Here is a 25,295-nt window from a genome sequence, read left to right on the forward strand (position 1 = left end):
TCATGACGAACCCATTATACCTTAATCTTATAGTCGTCTCCTCCAGAGACAAATAGTGGCTGCTGCTTATGGAAGTCAATGCCTCGTACTGGACCTAGGGAAGAAAGCAGGCAATACATGTTAAAAAGACAGTTATGCTCCGAGTCTCCAAGGTGACTCTTATTCAGAATTTTCCAGTTCTATCCCTCCCATGTTCTTTAATCCTAAAGAAAGCTTAAACTACTCCAGAAGACAATACTTATATTTCTTTTAGCTTCTTCCTAGAAACTGTTATCTTACCATCATGTTCATCAAACTTGTCAATGAGGGTACACATCCGATAGTCCCATAACTGGATGACGCCATTGTGTAAACTGGTCAGGATCCAGGGTCTTTTGGGGTGAAAGCTGAGTCCTGGATTAAAAAAAAAAAAGACAATGATCCAATGAGCAAAGTAAGCCCCACAATGTTACCTCCTGCCAACTGTGGTAAGAAAATGGAACAGCTAGGTAAAAACTGGGTTCACATATTTATTCACTGGATGCCACACATCGTGACTTTTATGGTATCATGTGTTGGATTTTTTATTATATTTCCTTAAATACTGCTGGGCTCTGGTTTAGGATGCAGTTACTTGGAATTAGTTGATCCATTAGAGGCTTGCTTTTTAAGTTTTGGATGGGTCCACAGCAGCCTTTAGCCTAGGTCTAATCTGGCATCACTATTAAAGCAATACCCACTGCCTGTTTTCCAATGTCTGAAAACCTTTGTTTCACATGTTTTGTTCAGTTGTGCAGGTATTTAAGGTGGGAAGATAAACCTGGTCTCTGTTATTCCATTATGACTGGGAATGGGAGTCCACAGTAGTTTGGAGAGTATACTTTCAGGTTTTTAATGCAATCCATATTGTTTTATGAAAATGGAGATAACATTATAATATTCTACAAACTTGTTTTCTCACTTAACTACATATAATGTATCTCATAACACTTTAAGTACATCTAGACTTAGCCTTTCTTTTTAATGACTGCAACATACAAATACGCCACTTTTTAAACTATTCTACTAATGGGCATTTAAGTTTTTCCCCCTTTTATCTACCAGAAAACATGATCCAATGAAGACGCTTCCACACATAATCCAGTCTGTTTGTATTATTACTGATTTACACTAATGACTGGAAATGAGGTTTGTTCAGGGACAGGTATGTGCATTTAACATTTTGGAAGATACTATTTGATTGCAGAAAGACTGTATCAATATACAGTCTCACCAAGTTTCTGAAGGTACTGAGAATAGGATGGTATCAGTTATTTGTTGTTTTGTTTGTTTTAGTATTCTAACACCACTTCTTTCATTACTAGTGAGGTAAAAGTATTTTGATTTATTTATTTAACATTTTTATTTCTTCTTCTAAGCTGTCCATTTTCCATTAGGTTGCTCATTCCCCACCCTCATTCCCATTATATACAGGAACATTCATTAATAGATATTAACTCTCAAATATTTTGATATCCCCTCCCTGGCCAATTTTCTTCCCTATGCCCGATAAGGAAATTAGGAGCAGAAAAGAAAGCTCCAGGATTATAAAGACACATTTCAGCCATCCAGGAATTCTTAATGGCACTCTTCTTTATGATCAAGATTCCCAAGAGACATAGAAACTTCTCAAAATCTATTCTCACATTAATAATGGCCTCCAGTTTTTGAGCTATTGAGTCTATGCCAGTCATCTTTTATACACTTTCTCATTTTAATTCTCTCTAAAAAAGAATGTTAATTATTCACGTATTCAGTTCAGTTAATTCACTCAGTCGTGTCCGACTCTTTGCGACCTCATGAACTGCAGCACGCCAGGCCTCCCTGTCCATCACCAACTCCTGGAGTTCACCCAAACCCATGTCCTTCGAGTTGATGATGCCATCCAACCATCTCATCCTCTGTCGCTTCCTTCTCCTCCTGCCCTCAGTCTTTCCCAGCATCAGGGTCTTTTCAAATGAGTCAGCCCTCCACATCAGGTGGCCAAAGTATTGGAGTTTCAGCTTCAACATCAGCCCTTCCAATGAACACCCAGGACTGATCTTCTTTAGGATGGACTGGTTGGATCTCCTTGGAGTCCAAGGGACTCTCAAGAGTCTTCTCCAACACCACAGTTCATAAGCATCAATTCTTTGGTGTTCAGCTTTCCTTATAGTCTAAATCTCACATCCATACATGACCACTGGAAAAACCATAGCCTTGACTAGACGGAACTTTGTTGGCAAAATAATGACTCTGCTTTTTAATATGCTGTCTAGTTTGGTCATAACTTTCCTTCCAAAGAGTAAGCGTCTTTTAATTTCATGGCTACAATCACAATCTGCAGTGATTTTGGAGCCCAGAAAAATAAAGTCAGCCACTGTTTCCCCATCTATTTGCCATGAAGTGATGGGACCAGATGCCATGGTATTGGTTTTCTGAATGTTGAGCTTTAAGCCAACTCCTTCACTCTCCTCTTTCACTTTCATCAAGAGGCTCTTTAGTTCTTCACTTTCTGCCATAAGAGTGGTGTATTCTGCATATCTGAGGTTATTGATATTTCTCCCAGCAATCTTGATTCCAGCTTGTGCTTCCTCCAGCCCAGCAAGGAAATAGAAATGTTAAGTTGCCCAAAGTCCTGCAGTTCATTACTCAATGTTTCAGAATTCCAGAGTAAGCCCATATGACTCCAAATAGCAAGTTTCTAACCACTTTGCTATACTGCATCTTTTTTTAATATTAGTAAATAGTCAAGGTACAAATCTTCTCCCCAAATCTCTGCCTCTGCCATTCTAACATTCTAAGAGAGTACTATTGCATTATCAGTTGTTTGCAATTCACCTACATTCAGTGACGCACAAGTTTTAGAGCTGTCACATTCAGGAAATAAAAATAAAAGATGTCCAATTAAATTTAAATTTCAGATAAACAACCAGCAATACTAAAACGTTACTTGCTTTTTATCTGAAATTCAAATCCAATTCAGTTCAGTTGCTCACTAGTGTCCAACTCTTTGCGACTCCACGGACTGAAGCACACCAGGCTTCCCTGTCCATCACCAACTCCCGGAGCTTACTCAAACTCATGTCCATCGTGTCGGTGATGCTATCCAACAATCTCATCCTCTGTCGTCCCCTTCTCCCCCTGCCTTCAATCTTTCCCAGCATCAGCACCCAAATCCAATTAGGTGTTCTCTATTTTATCTGGCAACCTTTGCAAACTCAAGATTTAACAATGTCTTGTTTCGCAAAAGAGGCACCGGATTTTAGTACGGTGCAGCTGAAGGCCTCCTTTAAGAGGGGTGGCCACTGCTCATTTCCGAAAAAACTAGACTTGGATACGAATAGCAGAGGTCCAGACTCAATTCCCTGGGCCACTCCCTACAGCACAGTCATCAAAAAGCCAACAGGTCAGAATAAAAGTCGCAGTACAGGACCCAGGAGAGGGGAGGAGAAAGAAACAGGGGGCAAGCCAAACGACCCTCCTGCGGTGCGTTAACCACTACAGTTAAATCAAATCCCAAGGGCACACCAAAGGCGACAGGACTGCAGGTGAATCGTCCGCCAGGCCTAAAGGCCTCCCTCTGTCTCAGGTTCCTCTAGGTTCGTACGGTGGGCCCAATTCAGCCCGTTAAATCCTCCCTCTTTCTTCCCCAGTGACAGGGCTGCCCCTGACATCCAGCCTCCGAGCTCCCTTTTCTAATCTCCATTACCTTTGACCCGCGCACTCTTGGTCTCAAATTTGGTTAGCATCCTTCAGGTCTCGGGCTCCGAGCTGTTAACCGGAGTCCCGACACTCCCTGCCGGCCTACGATTGTCTCCACGTCAGCGTCCTCCGCCTCGACTCCCGGAAGTTCCACGGAAACGAACTTCCGGCCACAGGAGCTCCGGGCCATAGAGTTGGCCAGGGTTGGCCTAGAGGGGCCACTGCCGGAGAAGGTGGAAATTGAGGCTTCCGCTCAGCTGAGAGGCAAGATGGCCACCGCTGGGGGCGGCTCTGTGGCCGACCCGGGAAGTAGGAGTCTTCTTCGCCTTCTGTCTTTCTGCGTTCTACTGGCAGGTGAGGCCTCCCCTGCCCGTGAGCTCCAGTCTGTAAGGAGAACCCTCCGGATCTGCCCAGCCACGAGAGCTGCCGTCTCCCATCTGGTCCCCGCAGCCCCTCCGTCCCCCCACCCTGTAAATCCTCTCTTTTTCGTTCCTACGACAGAAGTTCCCCTTTTGCCTGGACCTGAAGGTCCCTTCTCCCCCGCGGCAGGTCGAGTCTCCCTATTTCCTCTTCCAGGCCTCTTGTTGAACTTACAGCTCAACTCTCTCCCACTTTGTCCGGATACCTCGTTTCCCCCACGGCCCAGCCACCCCACTGAAAATCAGAAAGGACAAGTGTTAAGAGTTCAGCTTTCTTCCCAATGCATTTAGACTTTTAAGATGAAAGCGCCTGGTTCTGTGGGTGCATTGCGGCGCTAAGGAAGGTAGATGCCTTATTTCTTTCTCGGTTGATTCCATCGCAAACACGCGTCCCTGTGCTTCACCTGGGTTTGTTCCATTAATAAAGTGAGACTAAGGTAAGCTATTAGTTCTCTTAACTGTTTATGCCGTGAAATAATGACTCAGGGAACTTTAGGCATTTATAATGTGCACAGGTGTTTGCCTACACGCCTTTACTTTCTGGTATATGAGGCCCTAAAATGCAAACATTCCTGTTTATAGACATGATGATACCTTCCTCCAAATTGAGATTGTTTGTTTTAAAGATCTCCAAAGGAGAAACTGGGCTTCCCTGGTGGCTCAGTGGTGATGAGTCCACCTGCTAAGGCAGGAGATGCTGATTAGATCCCTCTGTCTGTAAAGATCCCCTGGGGAAGGAAACGGCAACCCACTCCAGTATTCTTGCTTAGGAAAGCCCATGGACAGAGGAGCCTGGGGGACTTCAGTCCACGGGGTCACAGAAGAGTGGCACTGGGCTTAGCAACTAAACAACAACAAAGGAAAATCTAGCTGCCCCTCACTGTGGGCACACACAAATTACTTACTGGTATTAGATTAACTGACAGCGTATGTGGCATAAGTTCTCCCAGTTCTGTTCAGATTCCCGGAAAAAATGTCTCAGGGAGACTTTTGTTGTTGTAATCTATATTCTTAGACTGGCACCTAATTTAACTGGCACCTAATTCTTAACTGGCACATATTAGCTAATTAGTGATGTATATACAGAGTAGAAAAATGGAAGTGTGGTTGAGTATGCAACCAGAAGCAGGTACATCTAATGTTAAACGCCTTTGCTTTGATGAATCAAGTGTTTTCCCTTTAAGCTTCAGTGTCAGTTACTTTACAATTTGCAGCTACCCTCTGTGATACATAGCTGAGTGCATTTATTCCAGTAATGTTCCCAGGGGGTGAGAACGGTAGACATCAGTCCCATTTCGGATAGTATGATATACCCCAAACCATTCAACAAAGTTGTGGTATGACAGAGGCTAGTACCAATGTCTTCCAATTTCTTCTTACATTTTTTATCTTCTGATCAGGTTTGTGCGAAGGAAACTCAGTGGAGAGGAAGATCTACATCCCCTTAAATAAAACAGCTCCCTGTGTCCGTCTGCTTAATGCTACCCATCAGATTGGCTGCCAGTGTGAGTTGAGATTGGGAACTGTGTTCGTGGCCGTTGACATTTCAGTCTGTGCCCTGGGTGTAATGATTGAAGTCTTGCTGGGGAACCTCAACACAAACTAGGCGATCAGGGTAGTAGGTGATAGAGAACCATTTGTCACACCAGGCGAGGTAATAATTAATAAGAACAAACATTGAGGAAATACTCCATACCAAACTTCTTATATGTGAATCTCATTTAACCATCACAACAACCTCATGAAGTAGCCCCTGTTGTTACCCCCCATCTTACCAATATGAAACAGACCTAGAGAAGTGAGTAACATCCAAGATTGTCCTGCTGGTCAGTGATGAAGCTTGGATTTGGTGGTCTAAGTTCTAATCTAGGACTCTTAACCACCCAGTAAGTTAGGGAGAAAGCTATACTCTTTCTTAGGAGAAAAAGCCTCACACTCTGTGAAGTCCAGTCATCACCTGCATGCTGAATGCTCTTTTTTGGAAGCAAAATTCTGTAAGGCAGTGAACTCTTTGAAGAAGAAGACATTGAGAAAGCCAGATAGTTGCAAGAGGAAATAATAAAGCTTTTAAATTTGTCTTTATGTTTTGTAAATGTGTCCCATGTCAACATGTTATGGTTATAAAACTATGAGGGAAAAAAGTTGTGATGAAAAGGCCAAATTCTCCAGTTCCTTGCTGCTTAACTTGTTGTCTTCAGATTTTGTTTGTTGGATAGTAGCTTTGTAGAATGTAGTTTTTTACAGGGAAGCAGGCAACTTAGAGTCAGATCTTGGCTTCTTCATCAAATTGGTTCCCTCTGAATCTGTTCATTCCTGTAAAAATGGTTAGAATATAAGTGCACAAAGCTGGAAGTCAGAACACCTTTAATAGATGTTTATTGATGATGTGACGTGCCGTCTCAGCAGTACTTGGTAATGGTCTGAAACCTTCTCGTTTGGTTGGAGAAAACTTAGACACTGGGAAGTGAAAGACTTACTCAAGGTGGCAATTACTGTTTTTCTACCCACCCATTCCCTAGCTATACCCTGTGTTAATTAACCATGTCCTTGTTACAGCAAGTACTGGGAGTGGATTAGCTGGTTCCAAACAGTTCCAAGTAAAGTTTTTGTTGGACCTCATTCTTAAACCAGGCTTGTGAGGAGAAGGGAGCCAGGTCCAGTGTGGAGTCGGATCAGACTACTGCTGGTCTTGGCGGAACTCCACTTCAGAGCCAAAAGCTAGGCTCCTATCCTCCTGAAGTTGAGCTCTACAACATCCCCTCTGGGACTTAGTCACTCTGCTGCCTGTCCTTGGAGCGGCCCTGTGGGAAGCAAAGCCGTAGCCTGTGGAGATAAAGCCTGGAGCCAAAATGGAGAGGCAAGGGGGAGGGGCCGGCCTCTGGCCACTTCCTCATTAGGATCTTGTTTCCTTTTCCGCCTACTTATTTCTAAATCTTACTTTGTATCTGTCTACCTTTTACTCTTTTGGAGTAAAAGACCTCGGTTTGATCTTCTGTTTCTAATGCTCTGTTTCTATTGGGCCCTTTTAAAAGTGCTGAAAAGGGGTAATCTATAGCTTTCTTTGCTTTCCTTCTTTTCTTTAACTCTTTCCCTATAGTATGAGATACTTCCAAGTTATCCGTAAAGCATCCTGGGGTAATACATGTGTCTGCTCCTGGCCTGGGGTGAAGAGCCTAAGGTCTTTGGAAATGCTTGGTCCCCAGAAATGAGAGGACATAATATCAGCACGTCTAATCTCTTTGAGGACCATCATTTGGGAAGTTCTGTTCTACGGAACTCCTTGAACCTCTTGATTTAACTTTACCCAAAGCTGACCAAAAGCAAGTGAAGTCTTTCCCAAATAGGGCAAAGGAATGGAGAGCCATGGAGGCTATGAGGGCACGGAAATCTGCACAAAGGAAGATTTAGTGCAGGAACTCCAGGCTGGACATCTAGAGCCTGCCATTTCTTGGAGAAAACACACATGTAAGACACATTGGTGTCTACTGCTACAGAATCTCGTATATAAGTCTAAGTGATGTTGAGGGAAGAGGACAAGAAAATGAAGATCACAGAGCCTTTCTGACATTTTAACAAGCAAGGCCTGTAATAAGACTCCTGAGCTCTTTTGTCCTCCGTTCCTTCCTAGTAATCTTCAGAGGGAACCAGGGCAGTTCTGCCCTTCAGTTTCACTCTAGAGTTGGCTGCATTAACCCAATGTCTTCTGACATTTTGAAAGTGGGGTGGCGGGGTGGTGAATAATCTGCAGAATCAGTGAGGCAAGATCAGAATTGTTAGCTGTAGATGCTTTAATTTGACTCATTCTGTCCTGGCAGCTTCCATTAGTGGGGACACAGGGGTTATCCACGTAGTAGAGAAGAAAGAGGACCTGCAGTGGGTGTTGACTGACGGCCCTAACCCCCCTTACGTGGTTCTGCTAGAGGGCACACTCTTTACCAGGTAAGAACTTGGTGTTCCTGCTGGGGAAATGCATCCAGAGCAGGGGAGAGTCAGTGAACAGTCTTTCAGCTTGTGAGTGTAAACTTCCCTTGGCTGCCCTGATCCCGTCAGGGGGTGGGTTGGTCCTCAGGACAAGAGATGTGCCATCAGAAGCAATCTCGGTGACCTTGTAAGTAGAACTGTAGGTGCGTAAGGATCCCAGGAAGGAAAGATATGTACAGATAGGGCAGATGAGATGAAGCCTTGAGCTGAGATTAGGTCATAGTTCTCATTCAGAAGCTAAAAGACCAAAAAGACAAGAAATGAGTCAGCAATGGTGATTCCCCTAATTCCGCATTTGTTTCCACCCTAGAGGGCAGGATGTCAGGATGCCTGATAATCTCCCTGCCTTCATTCATGGCATTGTCGCCCCATTCCAGGGATGTGATGGAGAAGCTGAAGGGGAGATCCGGCCGAATTGCTGGTCTTGCAGTGTCTTTAGCCAAGCCCAGTCCTGCCTCAGGCTTGTCTCCCAGTGTGCAATGCCCCAATGATGGGTTTGGTAAGAGCCCCAGTGGGTCAGGGGAGACCGCTGTCACCCGGAGCTCATCGTCGCTCCGTTCTCTGGGGGGTGGAGGTTGTGAAGGAGTACGTGTTTGTGTATACTGTGAGCAGCTGCCTCCCGAACCGGCTTCTTTGTCTTTGCCACCCATCTCTTCTGCCTCCTGCTCCCCCATCCTGTTTACCTTCCATTCTCCCTTTCTGTCACATGTTCAGATCCCCAGCTGGCTAGCCCAGGGCTCCCTGCTGCCAGTGTGTGTTTCACCGCAGGTGATGAGAAGGTGGTGCTTGCTGCTTTCTGCGCCTCTCCCTCCTCTGGAGCTCTTCGTCCCGCCCTGTGATCTCCAGCCCTCTCCCTTACCTGGTTTCTCGGTGCTCGGAGTCCCAGCATCCTGTCCCCTGTCCTCCCTTTCAGGTGTTTACTCCAACTCTTACGGGTCACAGTTTGCTCACTGCAGAGCCTTTCAGTGGAACAAGGTGGGCGACGGCTTGGCTTATGAAGACTTCAGTTTCCCCATTTTTCTTCTTGAAGATGAAAATGAAACTAATGTCGTTAAGCAGGTAATGACTCTGCCGGCTCTTAGCACTTCTTACTTAGAATTATTTTTTAGGCTGTCCTCCTGTTTGGAGGGAGCCTCATTGTCCCAGGATACCCTCTGAAAGGCCGTTGCTCCAAGAAGAGCCAAGAGGTTCATTTTTTTCATATTCCCTTCTCCTATTTCTCTTTTGCCTTAAAGTATAACATTAAAGGCTTTCAGACTAGAAGGAAGCATAAGCATAAAGAATGTTTAATATGAGATAAGCTGTAGAGCCATGATTAAGAACACTTTGTATGGTAAGGAAGAGCATTGGACTAGGAATTGAGAGATTCAGTTTAATAATTTCTGAAGTTCTTTTTTGCTCTAGTGTTCCCTAATTCTAAGCTAATGTTCTCTAATTTTGATACACAGAGCAGTTAAGAGGTTTGTGCAAAGTTTCATGGTGAGTTGATGTCCAGGCTCTCTTGAATTTGCTTTTTCATCTTCCAGTTTGGTGCTCTTTACAGCAAATCACATTAGAAACAGTGACTGAAGCTCTGTATTGAGCCAGGCCGTTTGGTGTAGGGTGATTTCATCAGCCCCAGCTAAGTCGTTGAGTCTGTGACCCTTGGCGCCTATTGGTGACTTTTTCTCTCTGACCTTATAGTGCCTGTGTTTGTACCAAACCGGATACAGCCCTGTGGCTCAGGGACAGATGTGGGAGCGGCTGAAGGATGGAGCCGGGCCCTCCTCCTTTTGGGGGGTGTGGGAGGGACACTACAGCTCCGGCCTCACGGGGGTCCTCCTCCCCTTGTAGTGCTACCGAGATCACAACCTGGGTCAGAACGGCTCGGCGCCGGCCTTCCCACTGTGTGCCATGCAGCTCTTCTCACACATGCACGCCGTCATCAGCACCGTCACCTGCATGCGACGCAGCTTCATCCAGAGCTCATTCAGCATCAACCCAGGTGGGACATGTCAGGGGGGAGCTGGCTGCCCGGGATGGGCGGGAGCCTCAGCCCAGGTGGGACATGTCGGGGGGGAGCTGGCTGCCCGGGGTGGGCGGGAGCCTCAGCCCAGGTGGGACATGTCAGAGGGGAGCTGGCTGCCCGGGGTGGGCGGGAGCCTCAGCCCAGGTGGGACACGTCCGGGCGCGCTGGCTGCCTGGGATGGACAGAAGGGGCCAGGCCGGCGAGCATGGCTGAGACCACTGCAGGGGCAGGGTGGGCCCCAGCAGAGAGCACCGGGTGGAAGAAGCGGGAACAGTTCCACACAAATCGAGGTGGCTTGTCTCCAGCGGCAGAGAAACCAGTGTGGAGGAGCGGAGCCAGAGCAATGGCTCGCAGAGTCTGGAGGCCCAGGTCAGAGGCCCTCTCCACAGCCGCCCTCCCCTCCCTCCTGTTGCTCTCTCGCTGTGTCCTGTTCAGAGATCGTCTGTGACCCACTGTCCGACTACAACGTGTGGAGCATGCTGAAGCCTATAAATGTATCTGGGACGCTGGAGCCGGGCGACAGGGTTGTGGTGGCTGCCACCCGAGTGAGTGTTGGCCCGATCAGGGTGGGCGGGACGGGCACAGCAAGGACAGGCGTATCGGGTGTCTTAAGTCGCTACACTGGGGAGCCTCAGATGGAGCAGGATCTGCACTGTGGGCGTCTAACCATTGCCCTAGGATATGAATGTTTTCTTGGCCAGAACAGGGGAGGGGGGGACTGGGGTCTGGCCCAAATTTCCATTTTCAAAGTGTACTCCCTCTGCCTTGTCTGCGGTACCCAGCTGGACAGTCGTTCTTTTTTCTGGAATGTGGCCCCAGGGGCTGAAAGCGCAGTCGCCTCCTTCGTCACGCAGCTGGCTGCAGCCGAAGCTCTGCAGAAGGCACCTGATGTGACCACCTTGCCCCGCAACGTCATGTTTGTCTTCTTCCAAGGGGTGAGGGCTCTTTGGCTGGGGTGGGATGGCGGGAAGAAGCAGGTGGTAAAGGTGGGAGTGGCTGTGGTTTGGGGAGGATCTCAGCACTTGGCCTAGTTGTTATTCAGCGTCTGGAAAGTCTACATGTGTCTCCCCGTCGGGCTCCCTCATTGCAGGATGCGTTTGCACCCTGACCCAGAATTGCTAAACTGCCGACTCCCTCACTGCCCGACTGATACAGTGTGTTTATTGTAGTCTGTGGCCCCTTCCCCTGCCACCTTCATCCAGGAGCCCTGAGGCTCCCGCCTCTCCCCACCGCCACCACAGGCTGGCCACGGAGTAGGGGAACCAGCAGCTGTGGCTGAGTTGGAGGCGAGGGGAGAAGCAAGAGGCAGGCACATGACAGCTGATGTCCGCCTAGGGCCTCCACAACTGGCGCTCTCCCCGTGTCTGGGCTCAGGAAGTCCTGTGACACGTACATGTGAGGCCTCGCTGCAGCGGGGAGGCGGGGAGGGAGGAGCGCACAGTCGTGTGGCTCGGCTGGCCAGCAGCTGAGAGAACGCAGACAGTAGCAGCCTTTGTGCCTCGAGCTCTGAGGACCTGGCCCCGGGTCACTGAGGCTGCCCTCACGCTTTGGGGTCTCTGCTCCCTTTCCCACCCGTCTGCACCCCTCAGGAAATCTTTGACTACATCGGCAGCTCGAGGATGGTCTACGACATGGAGAATGGCAAGTTCCCTGTGCAGCTCGAGAATATTGAAGCGTTTGTGGAGCTGGGACAGGTGTGTGGCGCGCATCCTCCCCCTTCCTTTCCTCCTCAGAGCTCTCCCTCAGCTGGTCCTGTGTCCTCGCTGAAGGTGCCGCCGCCTCTCCCCTTGGCTTCTGCTCCCACTGCTTCCTCCCTGGTGTGGGCCGGGAAGGGAGACTCATTATAAACGCTGCTCCTTCATCTCACCTCCAGGTGGCCTTAAGAAACTCACTAGAGCTTTGGATGCACACAGACCCCATGTCTCAGAAAAATGAAACTGTACTAAACCAGGTAATCTGAGCATCTCTTCCCCCTCACTCCCTGTTTCAGCAGCTCAGAATATGGGCTTGCCCTGGCCTTATCCCCACCAGCCTCCAGGCGTGTGAGACAGGACCTTAGATTGGGTGTTGACTAAAGGGTCAACTCCCCACCTGTTCCAGTTCCCTAGGAAAACTAGGAGCTCAGCTCTTGTCACTGTTCCCTGGGATGGATAGTTCTCTGATCATTCAGTACCTAGCGAACTGTCACTGCTCAAACTGTCCCCCACTTTTCTCACTCCTGTTCAAGACCCTCCCTCCCTCAAAGTACAGCTATAGATCTGTTTTATCCCTGAGGTCCTCTTCCTGCCAGCCCAGCTTCAGTATCACCCCTGCCTCTTACAGCCTAGAGTGGACTACTGGTATGGCACTCAGCATTGTTTTGTATTATTTTTTGCTCCTCCAGTTATGCACAGTAAATAGTAAGTAAAACATCAGCTAAGACAATGTCCTGAGGACAACTGAGTTTACCTATAAATATGAAAAAGAAAATCGACCACAGATCTCTTTCTTCCTTGTGTGGTGGTTTAAACAGGACAGTAGAAGCTGCAGGAAAGTTCAGAGAGGCTTGATCCCCAAAGGCTTGCAGGATGTAGATCCAGGAGGATTTAGGGCTGCTTTGAAAGTTGGGCAGCCTTTCAGGTCTGAGAGAGACCTCCTGCTTCCTCCCCTCGCAGCCTCCCGTCAGCTAATGCCCCCCCTCTCCCAGGTGGAGGCGCTCCTGAGCACCCTGGAGAAGAGTGGCGCTGCTGTCCCTGCCGTCGTCCTCAGGAGGCTGAACCAGTCCCAGCCTCTGCCACCATCTTCTCTGCAGCGATTTCTTCGAGCTCGAAACATCTCTGGCGTTGTTCTTGCTGACCACTCTGCTTCCTTCCATAACCTGTGAGAGTTGCCCAGCCCGCCTCCTCTTCATTCCTGAAGAGAATCTGTCCTGCAGTCTGAGGTCCACAGAGGGGCAGTGTCCCTCTGTCGAGGAGTCACTGCTCGCCCCTGTCCCCATGCCACCCTCGCCAGAACCTCAGGGCGATCTGTGTCCTTTGCTCAGTGTCCTGTTCTCATCTCGCACGATCTTCTCATTGGACTCGATGTTCATTTTAGAAAACAGTCCTCACCCGAGTCTCTTCGTAGCTCCTCATCCGTGGCTCCACCTCCCCGAGCCCTCCAGGGGCCTGAGTTCCCCAGGGCGGCCAGCAGGGGGCATCATTACAAATGCACGTGGTGATGGGGACTCTGGCGTTCCCCATTCCTCATCTCGGGAGGAGACAGAGCTGTCCCTGCCTGGGGCTGGCCCGGGGGTGACAGAAGGCACTCACGCTGTGAAATGTCACGTGTTCTTACTGTGTGGTAACTGCGTGTGGTTCAGTGTGGGTGTCAAAATGTTCCTACAGCTGAGGAGGCTCCAGAGATACGGGGCAAGGCTGGGCTGGTCACTTTTCTGCCAGTCCTGACACCCCTAAACTGCCCCTAACTCGATGGCTAGGGTAATGGGGTTTTACTCAGGCTGGATTGCTAGGCCCCCAGCCTCCCTTCCCTTCTTCCAACAGGCCAAGTGAGTTTCTTTTTTTAACTTATTTATTTTTTTTGGTGGTTCTGGGTCTTTGTTGCTGTGTGGGCTTTTCCCGAGCTGCAGCAAGGGGGCCTGCTCTCTGGTCGTGGTGGGTGGGGCCTGCTCTCTGGTCATGGTGGGTGGGGCCTGCTCTCTGGTCGTGGTGGGTGGGGCCTGCTCCCTGGTCGTGGTGGGTGGGGCCTGCTCTCTGGTCGTGGTGGGTGGGGCCTGCTCTCTGGTCCTGGTGGGTGGGGCCTGCTCTCTGGTCGTGGTGGGTGGGGACTGCTCTCTGGTTGCAGTGCGAGGGCTTCTCACTGTGTAGGGCATGGGCTCTGGGGCTCGAGGGCCCCAGTCGTCGTGGCGTGTGGCCTCGATAGTTGGGGCGCCTGGGCTCTGGAGCACAGGCTCAGCAGCTGTGTGGCATGGGCTTAGTTGCTCCATGGTACATGGTATCTTCCCGGACCAGGGATCAGGTCCGCGTCTCCTGCAGTGGCAGGGAGATACTTTACCCCTGAGCCACCAGGGAAGCCCCCAGTGAGTTTCTGAGTCAAATTGCCTAAGCTCTGCTTCTCCAGCCTCTGCCCAGTAGCACCTTCTCATTTATTGAGGGTGGTGACCATTCCAGTGCGTAAGATCAGCTCTCTCCTCCAAACCTGTCTTCTGTACTACTTTGTGGTGAGAGGTGCTTCATCATTCACGGTGGACTTGACCATGTGATTGACTTGATTCCTTGTGGGGCAGGCTATTCAGTGATGGTAGAGGCTGGGAGCTCTCTCCTCCTAGCTTCTCTTCTGAGCTCTGTCTCCTTGGGGCTCCAAGGAGTACTGAGGGGGTTTGACCCTGAGCCATGTTCATATCTGTGGGCAGGCCTGCTCGTCACTTTGTTCCCAGCCACCTTCAATATGAATGCACGTTGAAATGATCTTACGATTGCTCTGATAACGCGTGGTAGGGTTCTCTTGGCCACCCTCCTGTGTCTCTGACCCAAACGACACAGAAGTGTTGCTTACGTTTTAGGCTCTCCCAGGAAGGCACAGGTTCCGCATTTTGACCTCATTTACCTCTTCTGTCTTGTCGGTCACACAAGTCTTTGTATTTAAGCACTCCCCTACTTCGCCATTCTCTATTCCTTCTTCAGTATGGCTGGAATACTGATTTTCTCTTTTCCCTCATCCTTGGATGAGGAGAACTGAGACCGAGAGTTCCTACAGAAGGGACAGTGGAGGGAGGAAAGGGCAAGGCCCTGGCTGAGTGCAGCCAAGGCTCATTCCGGCTTTCCTGGCAGCTATTACCAAAGCGTTTACGACACCGCGGAAAACATTAACGTGACCTACCCTGAAGGGCAGAGTCCTGAGGAGGACCTGAACTTTGTGACAGACACGGCCAAGGTAGCGCAGGCTGGGTGGGAGCGTGGGGGACACAGCATGCGTGGCGTATGTGTCAGTGTTGGCAGTCAGGGGATCTGGGCCGCTCAGCCCCCTCTCCTCCTACCACAGGCTCTGGCAGATGTGGCCACAGTGCTGGCACGCGCACTGTACCAGCTCGCAGGAGGAACCAGCTTCAGTGACACCATAGAGGCTGATCCCCACACGGTAGGAGCATGTGGGCCCCCATTCCTTTCTGTCTGCTTACACAGAAAGGCTTCTGTTTACACAGAAGCAAGTGAGCTTCCCTGGGGGCTCAGACGGTAAAGCGTCTGCCTGCGATGCAGGACATCTGGGTTCCATCCTGGGTAGGGAAGATCCCCTGGAGAAGGCAGTGGCGCCCCACTCCAGTACTCTTGCCTGGAAAATTCGATGGATGGAGGAGCCTGGTGGGCCACAGTCCGTGGGGTTGCAAAGAGCTGGACGTGACTGAGCGACTGCACTGGGACACAGTGGGCTACCCCATCCTTTATCCTGGTCCCTGCCTAGTCTCCCACACCTTGGCATTTAGCAGGCCTGGATGTGTGGGTGAGGACCACTGATGCTCTAGGTGTTCCCCCAGCGGGCCTCATCTGTGTCTCGTGACCAGCCACCATTTTCCCTACCCCAGTGTCTGGCCAGTCTGGTTCCTTCCCCATGACTGAAATCTCCACTAATAAAACTTTCCTTGGGCTCCAAGTCTCCTCCATATCCCCATCCTAGGTTACCCGCCTGCTCTATGGGTTCCTGGTTAGAGCCAACAACTCGTGGTTCCAGTCTATTCTCAGGCCGGACCTAAGGCCCTACTTGGGTGAGTACCTGGTGTGGGGTGGGGTCCTTAACCAAGGGAAGGGATACAGAAAAAGTCATCATTTTGACTAAATCTTTACTTCTTTCTTTTTCCTATTTTCTTGACCCCCGTTTGCCTCTCCTCCTGAAATTTGTTGGATTCTCTTCTCTTGACTTTCTCTTCTCTGGCTGCTGCCAATCTTGGGCTCTCTCTGGCCCTGCCCATCTGCGCCCCCACCTTCCACCCACTGAATCCCCCCTTTCCGTGTGGTCTCTGCCCAGGTGATGGGCCTCTTCAGCATTACATCGCCGTCTCCAGCCCCACCAACACCACTTACGTTGTACAGTACGCCTTGGCCAACTTGACTGGCAAGGTGATCGACCTCACCCGGGAGCAGTGCCAGGACCCAAGTCAAGTCCCCACTGAAGACAAGGATGTGAGTGGTAGTGGACATCAGAGTGACCCCAGGGCCCCCTCCCCCTGCCTTCCCTTGGGAAGGTTGGTGGATCTCCTAGGCTTGGTTGGACTCAAGGGATTGGGGTGGAGGGGTGCAGCCCTTGGAGCTCGAGCATTAAAGAGGCAGCAGCCTGGGTCAGCACGGACTAGCCAGACGGTAAGTGGGGAGGGTGAGCGAGGTCTGCTTCAGCCGCTTGCTGGGACCTGTGTTCTGTGCAGCTGTACGAATATGCCTGGGTTCAGGGCCCTTTGGACGCCAATGAGACGGACCGGCTCCCCCGGTGCGTGCGCTCCACGGCACGCCTGGCCAGGGCCTTGTCCCCTGCCTTTGAGCTGAAGCAGTGGGGCTCCACCGAGTACTCGACATGGACCGAGAGCCGCTGGAAAGACATCCGCGCCCGGATATTTCTTATAGCCAGCAAAGAGCTGGAGGTGAGATGGGGAGGCTGGGGTGGCAGAGGTCTCTTGGACGTCTTTCTGTTGCCTCTTGTCTCTTACCCCCGCTAGCTCTCATTTGCCCCCAGACCCTGCTGCACACCTGTCCCTGGCCAGCCAGCATGCGCCATTAGGAAGCTTGTCCTCACGGAAAGTTTGCATATGTGTTCGTCCTGGCCGTGGGCACGCATGTAGACCCAAGGAGACAGTATGGAGCCCTTCCCTAGCTCCACTCCTGCCCAGCATGCCCACCTACCAGAGCTAGAACATTGCTCTAACGCTTATTGAGCACCTATCACAAGTCATGTTGTTGGCCACCAGAGAATCAAAGCCATGGCCCTGCCTTCAGGATGCTTCAAATCGATAAGTCAAAAATGCAAAAGCAAGGACAGAGGTATTTTACTCCTCTTTCCAAATGGGGAGGCTGAGCCCCCAGATTGGGAGATGTTGCCTGCGATGGTTTAGGACTTGGTGCTTAGAGCCACCTCCAGGATTCTAGTGCCCTGCCTCTGCGCCCCGAGCAGCTAGCACAACTGCCCAGAGTTCTGAGAACACCTTTCTCCTTCCCTCCCACCCCCTCCTGCAGTTTATCACCCTGATAGTGGGCTTCGGCATCCTCGTCTTTTCTCTCATCGTCACCTACTGCATCAATGCCAAAGCCGATGTCCTTTTCATCACTCCCCGGGAGCCAGGATCTGTGTCTTACTGAAGAGGACCCCAGCTTTTCCTACCAGCTCTGCAGTTGGCTTCCTAGACCATCTGTCCCGCTGGGACATGAACCACTAGTTTGTCATGGAACCTCTCTGGGCCTGGCTCAGACTTGACTTTGACATAAAGCGGAACTGCCCAAAAGAGACAGTGAGAGATAATCGAGTCACCCACCGCCCGCATCTCCCCTTTCCTGTCTGCTGTTCGCTGTTCCTTCTTCCTTGCCCCTGCCTGATCCTGGGATGACAAATAGAAGCTTCCTGCTCCTGTCTGATTCCTGCCCCATGGTGGTTTAGAGCTTCCTGCCCTAACTTTCCCTTCTTCAGCGTCTCCTTTCTCTCCCCATCCTGCCTTGTTCCTACCCATGCTCCCTGCTCCCCCCTCTCCCTTCCTGACCAGGAAGGACGTGAAGGGTTGAATGCCAGGAACAAATGACAAGGAAGCCCTCAGGAGGACGGCCATCTGCGGGCTGAGCCTTCTGTCTCCCTCCAGCTGTCCCGTCTCCAAGCCCTTAGATGGCGCATCAGGCTGGGTGTGCTGCGGGTGGGTATCCCACCTCCAGCCCACAGTACTCAGTTGTAATTTTTATTATGCTGTAATATCTGTTTTTGTTTTTTTTCCTTTGTGTGTGTGTGTGTGTGTGTGTATGTGTGTGTATGTAAATATATAAATAGCAAGTTTCATTAAAGCAGACTGCCCCACACAACCCGTACCATTACCTATTTTTTTGCCCAGCCCCTTGTTCAGTGACCCTAGATCAGAGATGTAGAATTGCAACCTCCCGTGCTCTCTTCTCAGTTCCCAGAGGGCCCCAGGAGTGTGACTGTCAAAAACAGACACTCCAGCAGAAGAGTTCCTTCTGGCCCCTGGTTTTCCTCTCGTGAGAGTGATGTAAATAGTTTCTTGCGACTCTGCATTCGACAGACATTTCTTTCCCTATCTGAGACCCAAGCTGGGGTACAGAGATGAAGGTCGTAGAGCACGCAGCCCTGACCCTTGAGTAACTCACATCTGGGGGGAAGGGAGAAACAGACGCTCACAACTAGGTGTACTAAATGGAGAAATCACAGCCTCTCCACCGTGCTCTGGCAGCACATGGAGGGGTTCAAGGCAGTGGTGGTGGCATTTAGAAAGCTGCGAAGAGGAGGAGGCACTTGGGCAGCGAGTTAGAGCTCAGCAGGTGTGGAAGCACAGAGCCGGGAAAAGGCACGGGGCACGTTTGAGAACCGTGGGTGGTTCAGTGCCCCTGAGCCATAGAAACTGCAGGCAGTGAGGCTGGGGCGGGTCACAGAGACCTTGGGTGGCATGCTAAGCAGTCTGGGCTCTGTCAGTGGGCATGCTGTAGACCAAAACGAGTAGTTTTACACTCTTCTGAAAAGAATCTCTGCACTAGGGAGGTACTCGAATTCCCTGGGTCCTCACAGGCAGAATTCTGGAGTGTGGCAGAGCTGTCGGATGTTGCTGGGAAGGGGCTGAATCAGCTGAGAGTGGGAGCGAGCCTGCAGGAGTGGCGCCTGAAGCCAGCCTTCTCCCCTCTCTGCTGGCCACGAGCCTGTCTCCAGCGTGCATGGAGACGGCAGAGATGGAGAAGCGCTGGCCGTTTCAGAGTCCTAAGCACTCCTCTTAGTTTCCTGATAGAACTGTTTACCTTTGCAAATCCTGCTGAGAGGAGGTGATTTTTCCCGAGGTTTCTCTCCAAGTTCCCTCAGGGGGCTGTTTGGGGTTTGGGGATGTGCGGGAAATAAACCCCGCTGCTTTCCCTCCACCACACCCCTCCCGGTTTGAGCTGGAGAAGCTGCTCCGTGCTGGCGGGAGCTGAGCACAGCTGCCACCATCGCCTGGGCCCACTCCACGCCTCCCTCGGCCAACAGGTCTCCCAGCGGACAAAGCACTAAGCTCCCTCATCCTGCTGGCAGTTTTGGGAAGTAGGGAAGTGGCTGAGAACCAGTGAGGGGGCTGAACAGGGAAGCAGAGGATTGGGAAGAATCAAGGGGCGGGGTGGGCAGGAGAGGATACAGGATGTCAGCTTTCCGTTCTCCATCCTTTAGTCCCTGCCACCTAGGGAGGAAATCAGCAAAGCTTGTCTTTCGCCTTCCACAGTATGCCTACCCCACCCTCCCTCCACACCCCAAATCTTACAAAACCAAAAAACATGGTTTGTGGGGAGGCCAGGCTCCATGGAAGGGGCTTTGACCCTCACTGGGGTCCCCTGTCTGAGACCACAGTCTGACTCCTCCCCTGGCTCCCCCTGTGTCCCGGAAACCACACTGGACTGACCAGCAGCATCGTAAGGCCACAGACTTAACTCCTTAGCCTCCCTCTTCTCTCTCTCGGTCCAAGGCCTTGCTCAGCCCTGCACCTTCTCAAATCTGTCATCCCCTGCCTGCACCATGCTCCCAGGGCTTCCCTCCCTCCCTCCTCCTACGCGCTGCTAGTTCCCACTGCGCCTTCTCTCCCCACCAGTGCAGGTGCATAGTTGAATAACTGCCCACCCTGCTCCGGGACCCAGTCTGTCCTGTCTCCCCTCTGTGACACCTGGCCCCTGGAGACGAGACGGAAGGCTTTGCTGTTCCCCGGTCTCTTCCCGGCTTCTCCGAGTCAAGGGTTCACTCTTCCGCTTCCCCCGTCTGGGTCGCTGCTCCCAGGGGCGCATCCTGGGAGGAGGTGTTCCCATCCAGAGTCTGGTGTTCTGCACCCACATCCCACCTTGTTCAAAAGGACTTTGTCTCTTCCGGGGACCATATATAATAAGGCCTTAGGAACTGTGTTTATAGTCTAACTCATTTGATAGATGGGGAAACGGCAGCTCAGAGGAGTGACGTGGCTTGCTGAAGGCTCCACAGCATATTGGAGCTGTGTGAGACATTTCTTATATCTGCACTGGCAGCTACAGCGGTAATAAACATTTATTGAGCCTGACAATGGGCAAGGCACTCTGTCCCAGCATCATAAACGGGTGTGAGATACGGCACCTTCCCGTAGAGACCTGGGATCCAGAGTCTCGATGGCACATGGGATAAATCACCAGGCCAGGCAGCATTTGCTCCCTGCAAAATCAGTGCTATAAACAGTCTCTACCTGAGTTCAGAGGGTGGGAGGTTTGCTCTGGGCAGGCTTGTAGGGAGGAGTTTGAAGTTGTGGGAAGGGCTCAGGACCAGATTTTCTGGAGTAGCTCCAATGCTCTGTGTGACTTTGGAAAGGGCACTCCCCTCTCTGGGCCCCGTGTTTTCATGTGTGGAGTCAGAGCAGGCTGTCATCTGAGGCCCAGCCCTGCGCTGTCCGCCTCTCTCCCCTTTTCCCTTTCATCATAAACCCCACAGGGCAGGGCATGGCTTGAAGGGTTGGTTGATTCACGAGCTTTCTAAGGTGGTTAGAAAGTTCTCCCATGGGTGAGGGAGGCCTCAGCGGGGGCGGGGTGGGCGTGGGGGGCTGATCGCCCTCTAACGCGGGGACAGATGACTGTGGGTAGTGGCGTAGCGTGGTAAATATGCCATCCTGAAACTCGGCCTCCCCAACTCAAAACAAGCTTGGTGGGGGTTGCTGAAGTGACCTTTGGGAAGCAGAGAGTCTTGGAAGGTCAGGGTCAGGTGGGATTTGATTTCTTCCGGAGCCCCACACTCAGAAGGTAGAGGGGCTTGCACATAGCTGTGGTGAAGAGGGGCAGCTGGAGCCCCTGTCCCCATCCGGAGAGGACGTGGAGGCAGGAGTGGAGGGGGCATCTCAGGAGGCCTGAGGAGATGATGCAACTGTGAGTAAATGTTACCCACGCTGGCTCTGGCTGGCTGGCTGCTCAGGGCCTGGGGGCCGGGACCCCAGAGTCCCCTCCTCCCCCCATCAACTGAGGAGGAGCTAGGGAAACTGGAGGGAAAGAAGGAACAACAGAGCTGAAAGGATATCTGGGAAAAGAAAAAAGGAGGGAAGGGCAAGTGGCAGTAGGCAACCCTCCTTGGGCTGAAGGAGGGAAGGAGCCCGCGAGCCTGCGAGGGAGCTGAGCCTGAGGGGAGAGAGGCCGGGCGGGCGTGGCCAGGGGGAGTGGGCCCAGGGCTGGCGGTGACAGATGGGTGGACACAAAAGAGGAGGGCTTGGGGGAGACAGATGGATGGGGAGGGAGCAGGAGAGGCTGCGGGGGGCGGGGGGGGGGGGGGGGTGGGCAGTGATCGGAGGAAGCCCTAATGAGATTGAGCACCGGCCCGGAGCTGGGGAGAGGTGAGCCGAGAGAAGAAAGGGGAGGCTGCCCGAGGACACAAAGGCGGCGAGGCCTGGGGGCCGGGGTGAGAGAGGGCTCGGGCTTCCAGCGGGCTGGCGGCAGAGAAAGGGGCAGGTTGTGCTGTTCGCCAGGGTGGTGGAGACCCGCTGTCACCTGGGGGCACAGAGAGGTGCAGACTGGGAGACAGGGAGAGCACGTGGAAGCAGCCCAGGCGGGGAAGGAAGCAAGGAAGAAGATCCCAGGCACACCGAGGCTCCTGCCCAGAGGCTCCTGTGGCCCAGAGCACAGCTGATAACAGCCCCGCACCCAGCCACTCCTGGGGAAGGGTCGGGCAGTGTGGCGCAGCGAGGGTTAACGCCGTCTGCTCTCCCTGCCAGTCGCTTGCCTGGTTGGGTCCCCAGGGCTCCCCACATATGTCACCCCCTCTCCTGCCAAACCCACGGCTTCCAGCTCCTCCAGGCCCTACCCCCACCCTCAAGGAGCAGGCCCCTGCCCCTGTGTCTTCCCTACCTCCCCCTCCTCCCTTCCTCCCCCGCCACCTACCTCACAGGCCTGCAGTGTGGTGAGGAAAAGAGATGGTGAGTAACAATCTGCAAAAAAGTGAATGCCTATAAAATGCAAAGCAGCAATAAAGTCACAGAGCCACATTCATCCTCCCACCCCCCATCCCCATCCTCCGGCCCTCCATACAGCAAAGACCCTTATACAACCCCCAGGGTTCTCCTCCCCACTCAGAGCCTGGAGCTGCTGGCAACCCAAGTTGACCTCCGAGCTCCCCCCAGCCTCCCTCAGTCATCACACCTCATATACATGTACAGAGAAACTTCTTGCCACCTTGGAATCACAGTGCACGACCTAAGGACTTAGGGTGCCCAACACTTTCCCATGCATAGTGGCACAAAAGCCCTGAGCGCGGTAACACTGTCCCCCTTTCACAGATGATAAAGTCGGTGCAGTCAAGGTTAATGATGTGTCCACGGCCACCAGGATTCGGACCCGGGTCTGCTGGTCCCAAGTTCAGTAGAATTAGTAGTGCTGCCCACCACTCCTTGTTTTCAGCTCCTTCTCATTATCACTGGTGGCTCAGCCAGTGAAGAATCCTGCAGTGCAGGAGACCGGGCTTTGATCCCTGCCTTGGGAAGATCCCCTGGAGAAGGGCGACGGCAACCCACTCCGTATTCTTGCCTGGAGTATCCCATGGAGGGAGAAGCCTGGTGGGCTACAGTCCACGGGGTCGCAAGAGTCGGACATGAATTAGCAAATAAACCACAATGATCATCTCATGTGCATGCATGCATGCTAAGTCACTTCAGTCATGTCCAACTCTGCGACCCCGTGGACTGTAGCCCACCAGGCTTCTCTTCCCATGGGATTCTCCAGGCAAGAATACTGGAGTGGGTTGCCGTGCCCTTCTCCAGGGGGTCTTGCTAACCTAGAGATCAACGAACCCGTGTCTCTTATATCTCCTGCATTGCCAGGTGGGTTCTTTACCACTAGTGCCACCTGGGAAGCCCTCTTTATCACATGCTGAGAAGGAAATGGCAACCCACTCCAGTATTCTTGCCTGGAGAATCTCATGGAGGGAGGAGCCTGGTAGGCTACAGTCCATGGGGTCACAAAGAGTTGGACATGACTGAGCGACTTCACTTTATGTTCTTTTTAGCTACTCTCCCAAGGAACAGAAACTGATCTCTGAGTGAAGACTGGGGCTGGAGGCTCCAAATTCCTGGACCCTGGAAGGACGGCAGAGGAGGCAGAGGTTGTCCTCGAGCACTCTCTCACCCCTCTGTACCATCAGCCCTCAGCTCACACTGGGCACAGCCTGGGCGGGTGCTCCAGGGATGGAGGCTGGAGAGCCGCTGTAGCTGAGCCAAACTGCTTCCAAGGAGGGAGGCTGGGAATAGGATCTGGTTTCTGTCTCCCATCTCCACCCTGCCATGCTCGCTTTCTGCTAGATGGTCCTTCCAGGCTCTGCCCCCGTTTGTCTCACTGTCTGACCCTGGGGAAGCCAGGCCTCACATGTCGGTAATGGTCCCTCGCTCTGTAGCCCTATTTGTCATGTCTCCCCAGCTTGTTTCCCTGGCTCCAGTAATTTTTTTGTTTCCTCACAACACTCTGTGCTCCGCCTCCCTCGTGTCCGCATCTCCATGCTGTCTCAGAGTCCCTCGGGACTCTCCCAGCATCGGTTTCTGTCCATCCCTGAATATCTGTGTATTCTCCATGTCCGCGATTCACCCAGCTCTGCCTCCCTAACCATCTCCTCTTTTCAGGTCTCTCCCCACATCTCTGTCCCCCTGTATCTTGCACCCCCGAGTCTTTCACAAAGCTTGGCAACCTGGCAACTCTGCTCCCATCTTCTCTCTTTTATCTCTGTCTCCCCTACACCTCCATCTCCCCATTAGGAGTCTTCCCATTTCTCTACATCTTTCCCATGTCTGCAACCTAATGACACTGTTTTCTCATCTTTTCTCTATCTCAATATCTCCCCATGTCTCCCACTTCCTTTCCTCTGTTTCCTCTCCGTCTCCCAGTTGTTCTGTATCTTTCCTCTCCTCCATGGCACTCTCTCCTGAATCTCTTAGTCTCCCAATTTCCTTGGATGGGGTGGAGGGCAGGAGGGTGGGGGAGGTAGGATTGTTGTTGCTGGGGGCTCATTAGGTAGAGATTGGTTTTTAATCAGCACCATGGCAATGATGATGCAAGAACTGAGATGCCACCTGATCCCCTGTCCCCCAGCCCCCCTCCTCAAATCTCCTTTCCCCTCCAGCTCAGCCCATCTGCTGGCGCCTGGGCACCTGTCTGGGCCTGCCCAGGTGGGATTTGGCACCTCCCAGACCTGGGAGTGGGGAGGGGTGGGGGAGCTTGGGAAAGAATTATAGGACTCCCCTTTGGGAATGCCTTACCCTGCAGAAAGCCCAGAAGAGGTTGATCAGCAATGGGGAAATGGCAAATGCTTCCAGAAGTCTGAAGGTAGGCTGTGCTCCTACTAAGGTCCAGACCCATGACATGCATTATCTTACTTAATCTCCCTGGCAACCTAAGTGGCAGCTATAGTTAATCCCGTTTTACAGAAAAGAAAGGCTAAGGTTCAAGAGGGTTTTCTAGGTGGTGCTAGTGGTAAAGAATCCACCTGCCACTTCAGGGGATGCCAGAAATGTGGGTTCAATCCCTGGGTCAGGAAGATCCCCTGTAGAAGGAAATTGCAACCCACTCCAGCATCCTCACCTGGAAAATTCCATGGACAGAGGAGCCTGGCTGGCTACAGTCCAGAGGGTCGCTAAGAGTTGGACATGACTGAGGTTCAAGAGGTTAAGTTACTTGTTCAAAGTCACACAGCCGACAGAGCTTTCTTCACTGTAGCACAGTCTCTGGAGTCTTCCCAGCCATGGTTCATTTCTGGATCTTCACAAAGGCTCAATGAAGATGCTCAGCAGCTGAGTGGGGAAGAGAACTTTGGGTACTGAAGCATAGCCTGCTGCCTCTCTGTGGGGCTTCCCTTGCTCCCTGCTCCTGCCACCCTGCATCACAGATACACACACCCTCAGATACGCACATACATGCACACGCAGGCTGGAGGCAGCTGAGCTACTGATGTGAACTTAATCAATGCCCATTTGCATATTATTTTATAGCTGGTTTTCCGCATTGCTCATCTGATGCCCC

The 25,295-nt window shown here is 51.8% G+C and overlaps 2 protein-coding genes across 3 annotated transcripts in view; one reads left to right on the forward strand and one right to left on the reverse strand.

Annotated features, from left to right (window-relative positions):
- COPA (COPI coat complex subunit alpha) overlaps positions 1-3,944 on the reverse strand; it is a 42,930-nt gene extending 38,986 nt beyond the window's left edge. For both annotated transcript variants that reach the window (XM_020885009.2, XM_020885001.2), the window contains exons 1-3: positions 3,710-3,944; positions 280-393; positions 21-94 (exon numbers count right to left, since the gene is read on the reverse strand). In XM_020885009.2, coding sequence (XP_020740668.1) covers positions 21-94; positions 280-393; positions 3,710-3,749 — 228 coding nt within the window. In that variant the 5' untranslated portion in view covers positions 3,750-3,944. The remainder of the gene's footprint in view (positions 1-20; positions 95-279; positions 394-3,709) is intronic.
- Positions 3,898-18,131, forward strand: NCSTN (nicastrin). The gene is made up of 17 exons (XM_020885024.2): positions 3,898-4,056; positions 5,522-5,626; positions 7,937-8,060; positions 8,480-8,601; positions 9,016-9,161; positions 9,936-10,086; positions 10,546-10,655; positions 10,893-11,045; positions 11,700-11,804; positions 11,984-12,061; positions 12,797-12,969; positions 14,919-15,021; positions 15,130-15,225; positions 15,760-15,847; positions 16,108-16,262; positions 16,502-16,714; positions 17,304-18,131. The coding sequence occupies exons 1-17, from the start codon at positions 3,972-3,974 to the stop codon at positions 17,424-17,426; spliced, it is 2,130 nt and encodes a 709-aa protein (XP_020740683.1). The 5' UTR covers positions 3,898-3,971; the 3' UTR covers positions 17,427-18,131.
- The last annotated feature ends 7,164 nt before the right edge of the window (positions 18,132-25,295 follow it).

The sequence above is a fragment of the Odocoileus virginianus genome, chromosome 5, assembly GCF_023699985.2.
Source record: "Odocoileus virginianus isolate 20LAN1187 ecotype Illinois chromosome 5, Ovbor_1.2, whole genome shotgun sequence".
Taxonomy (NCBI): Eukaryota; Metazoa; Chordata; class Mammalia; order Artiodactyla; family Cervidae; genus Odocoileus; species Odocoileus virginianus.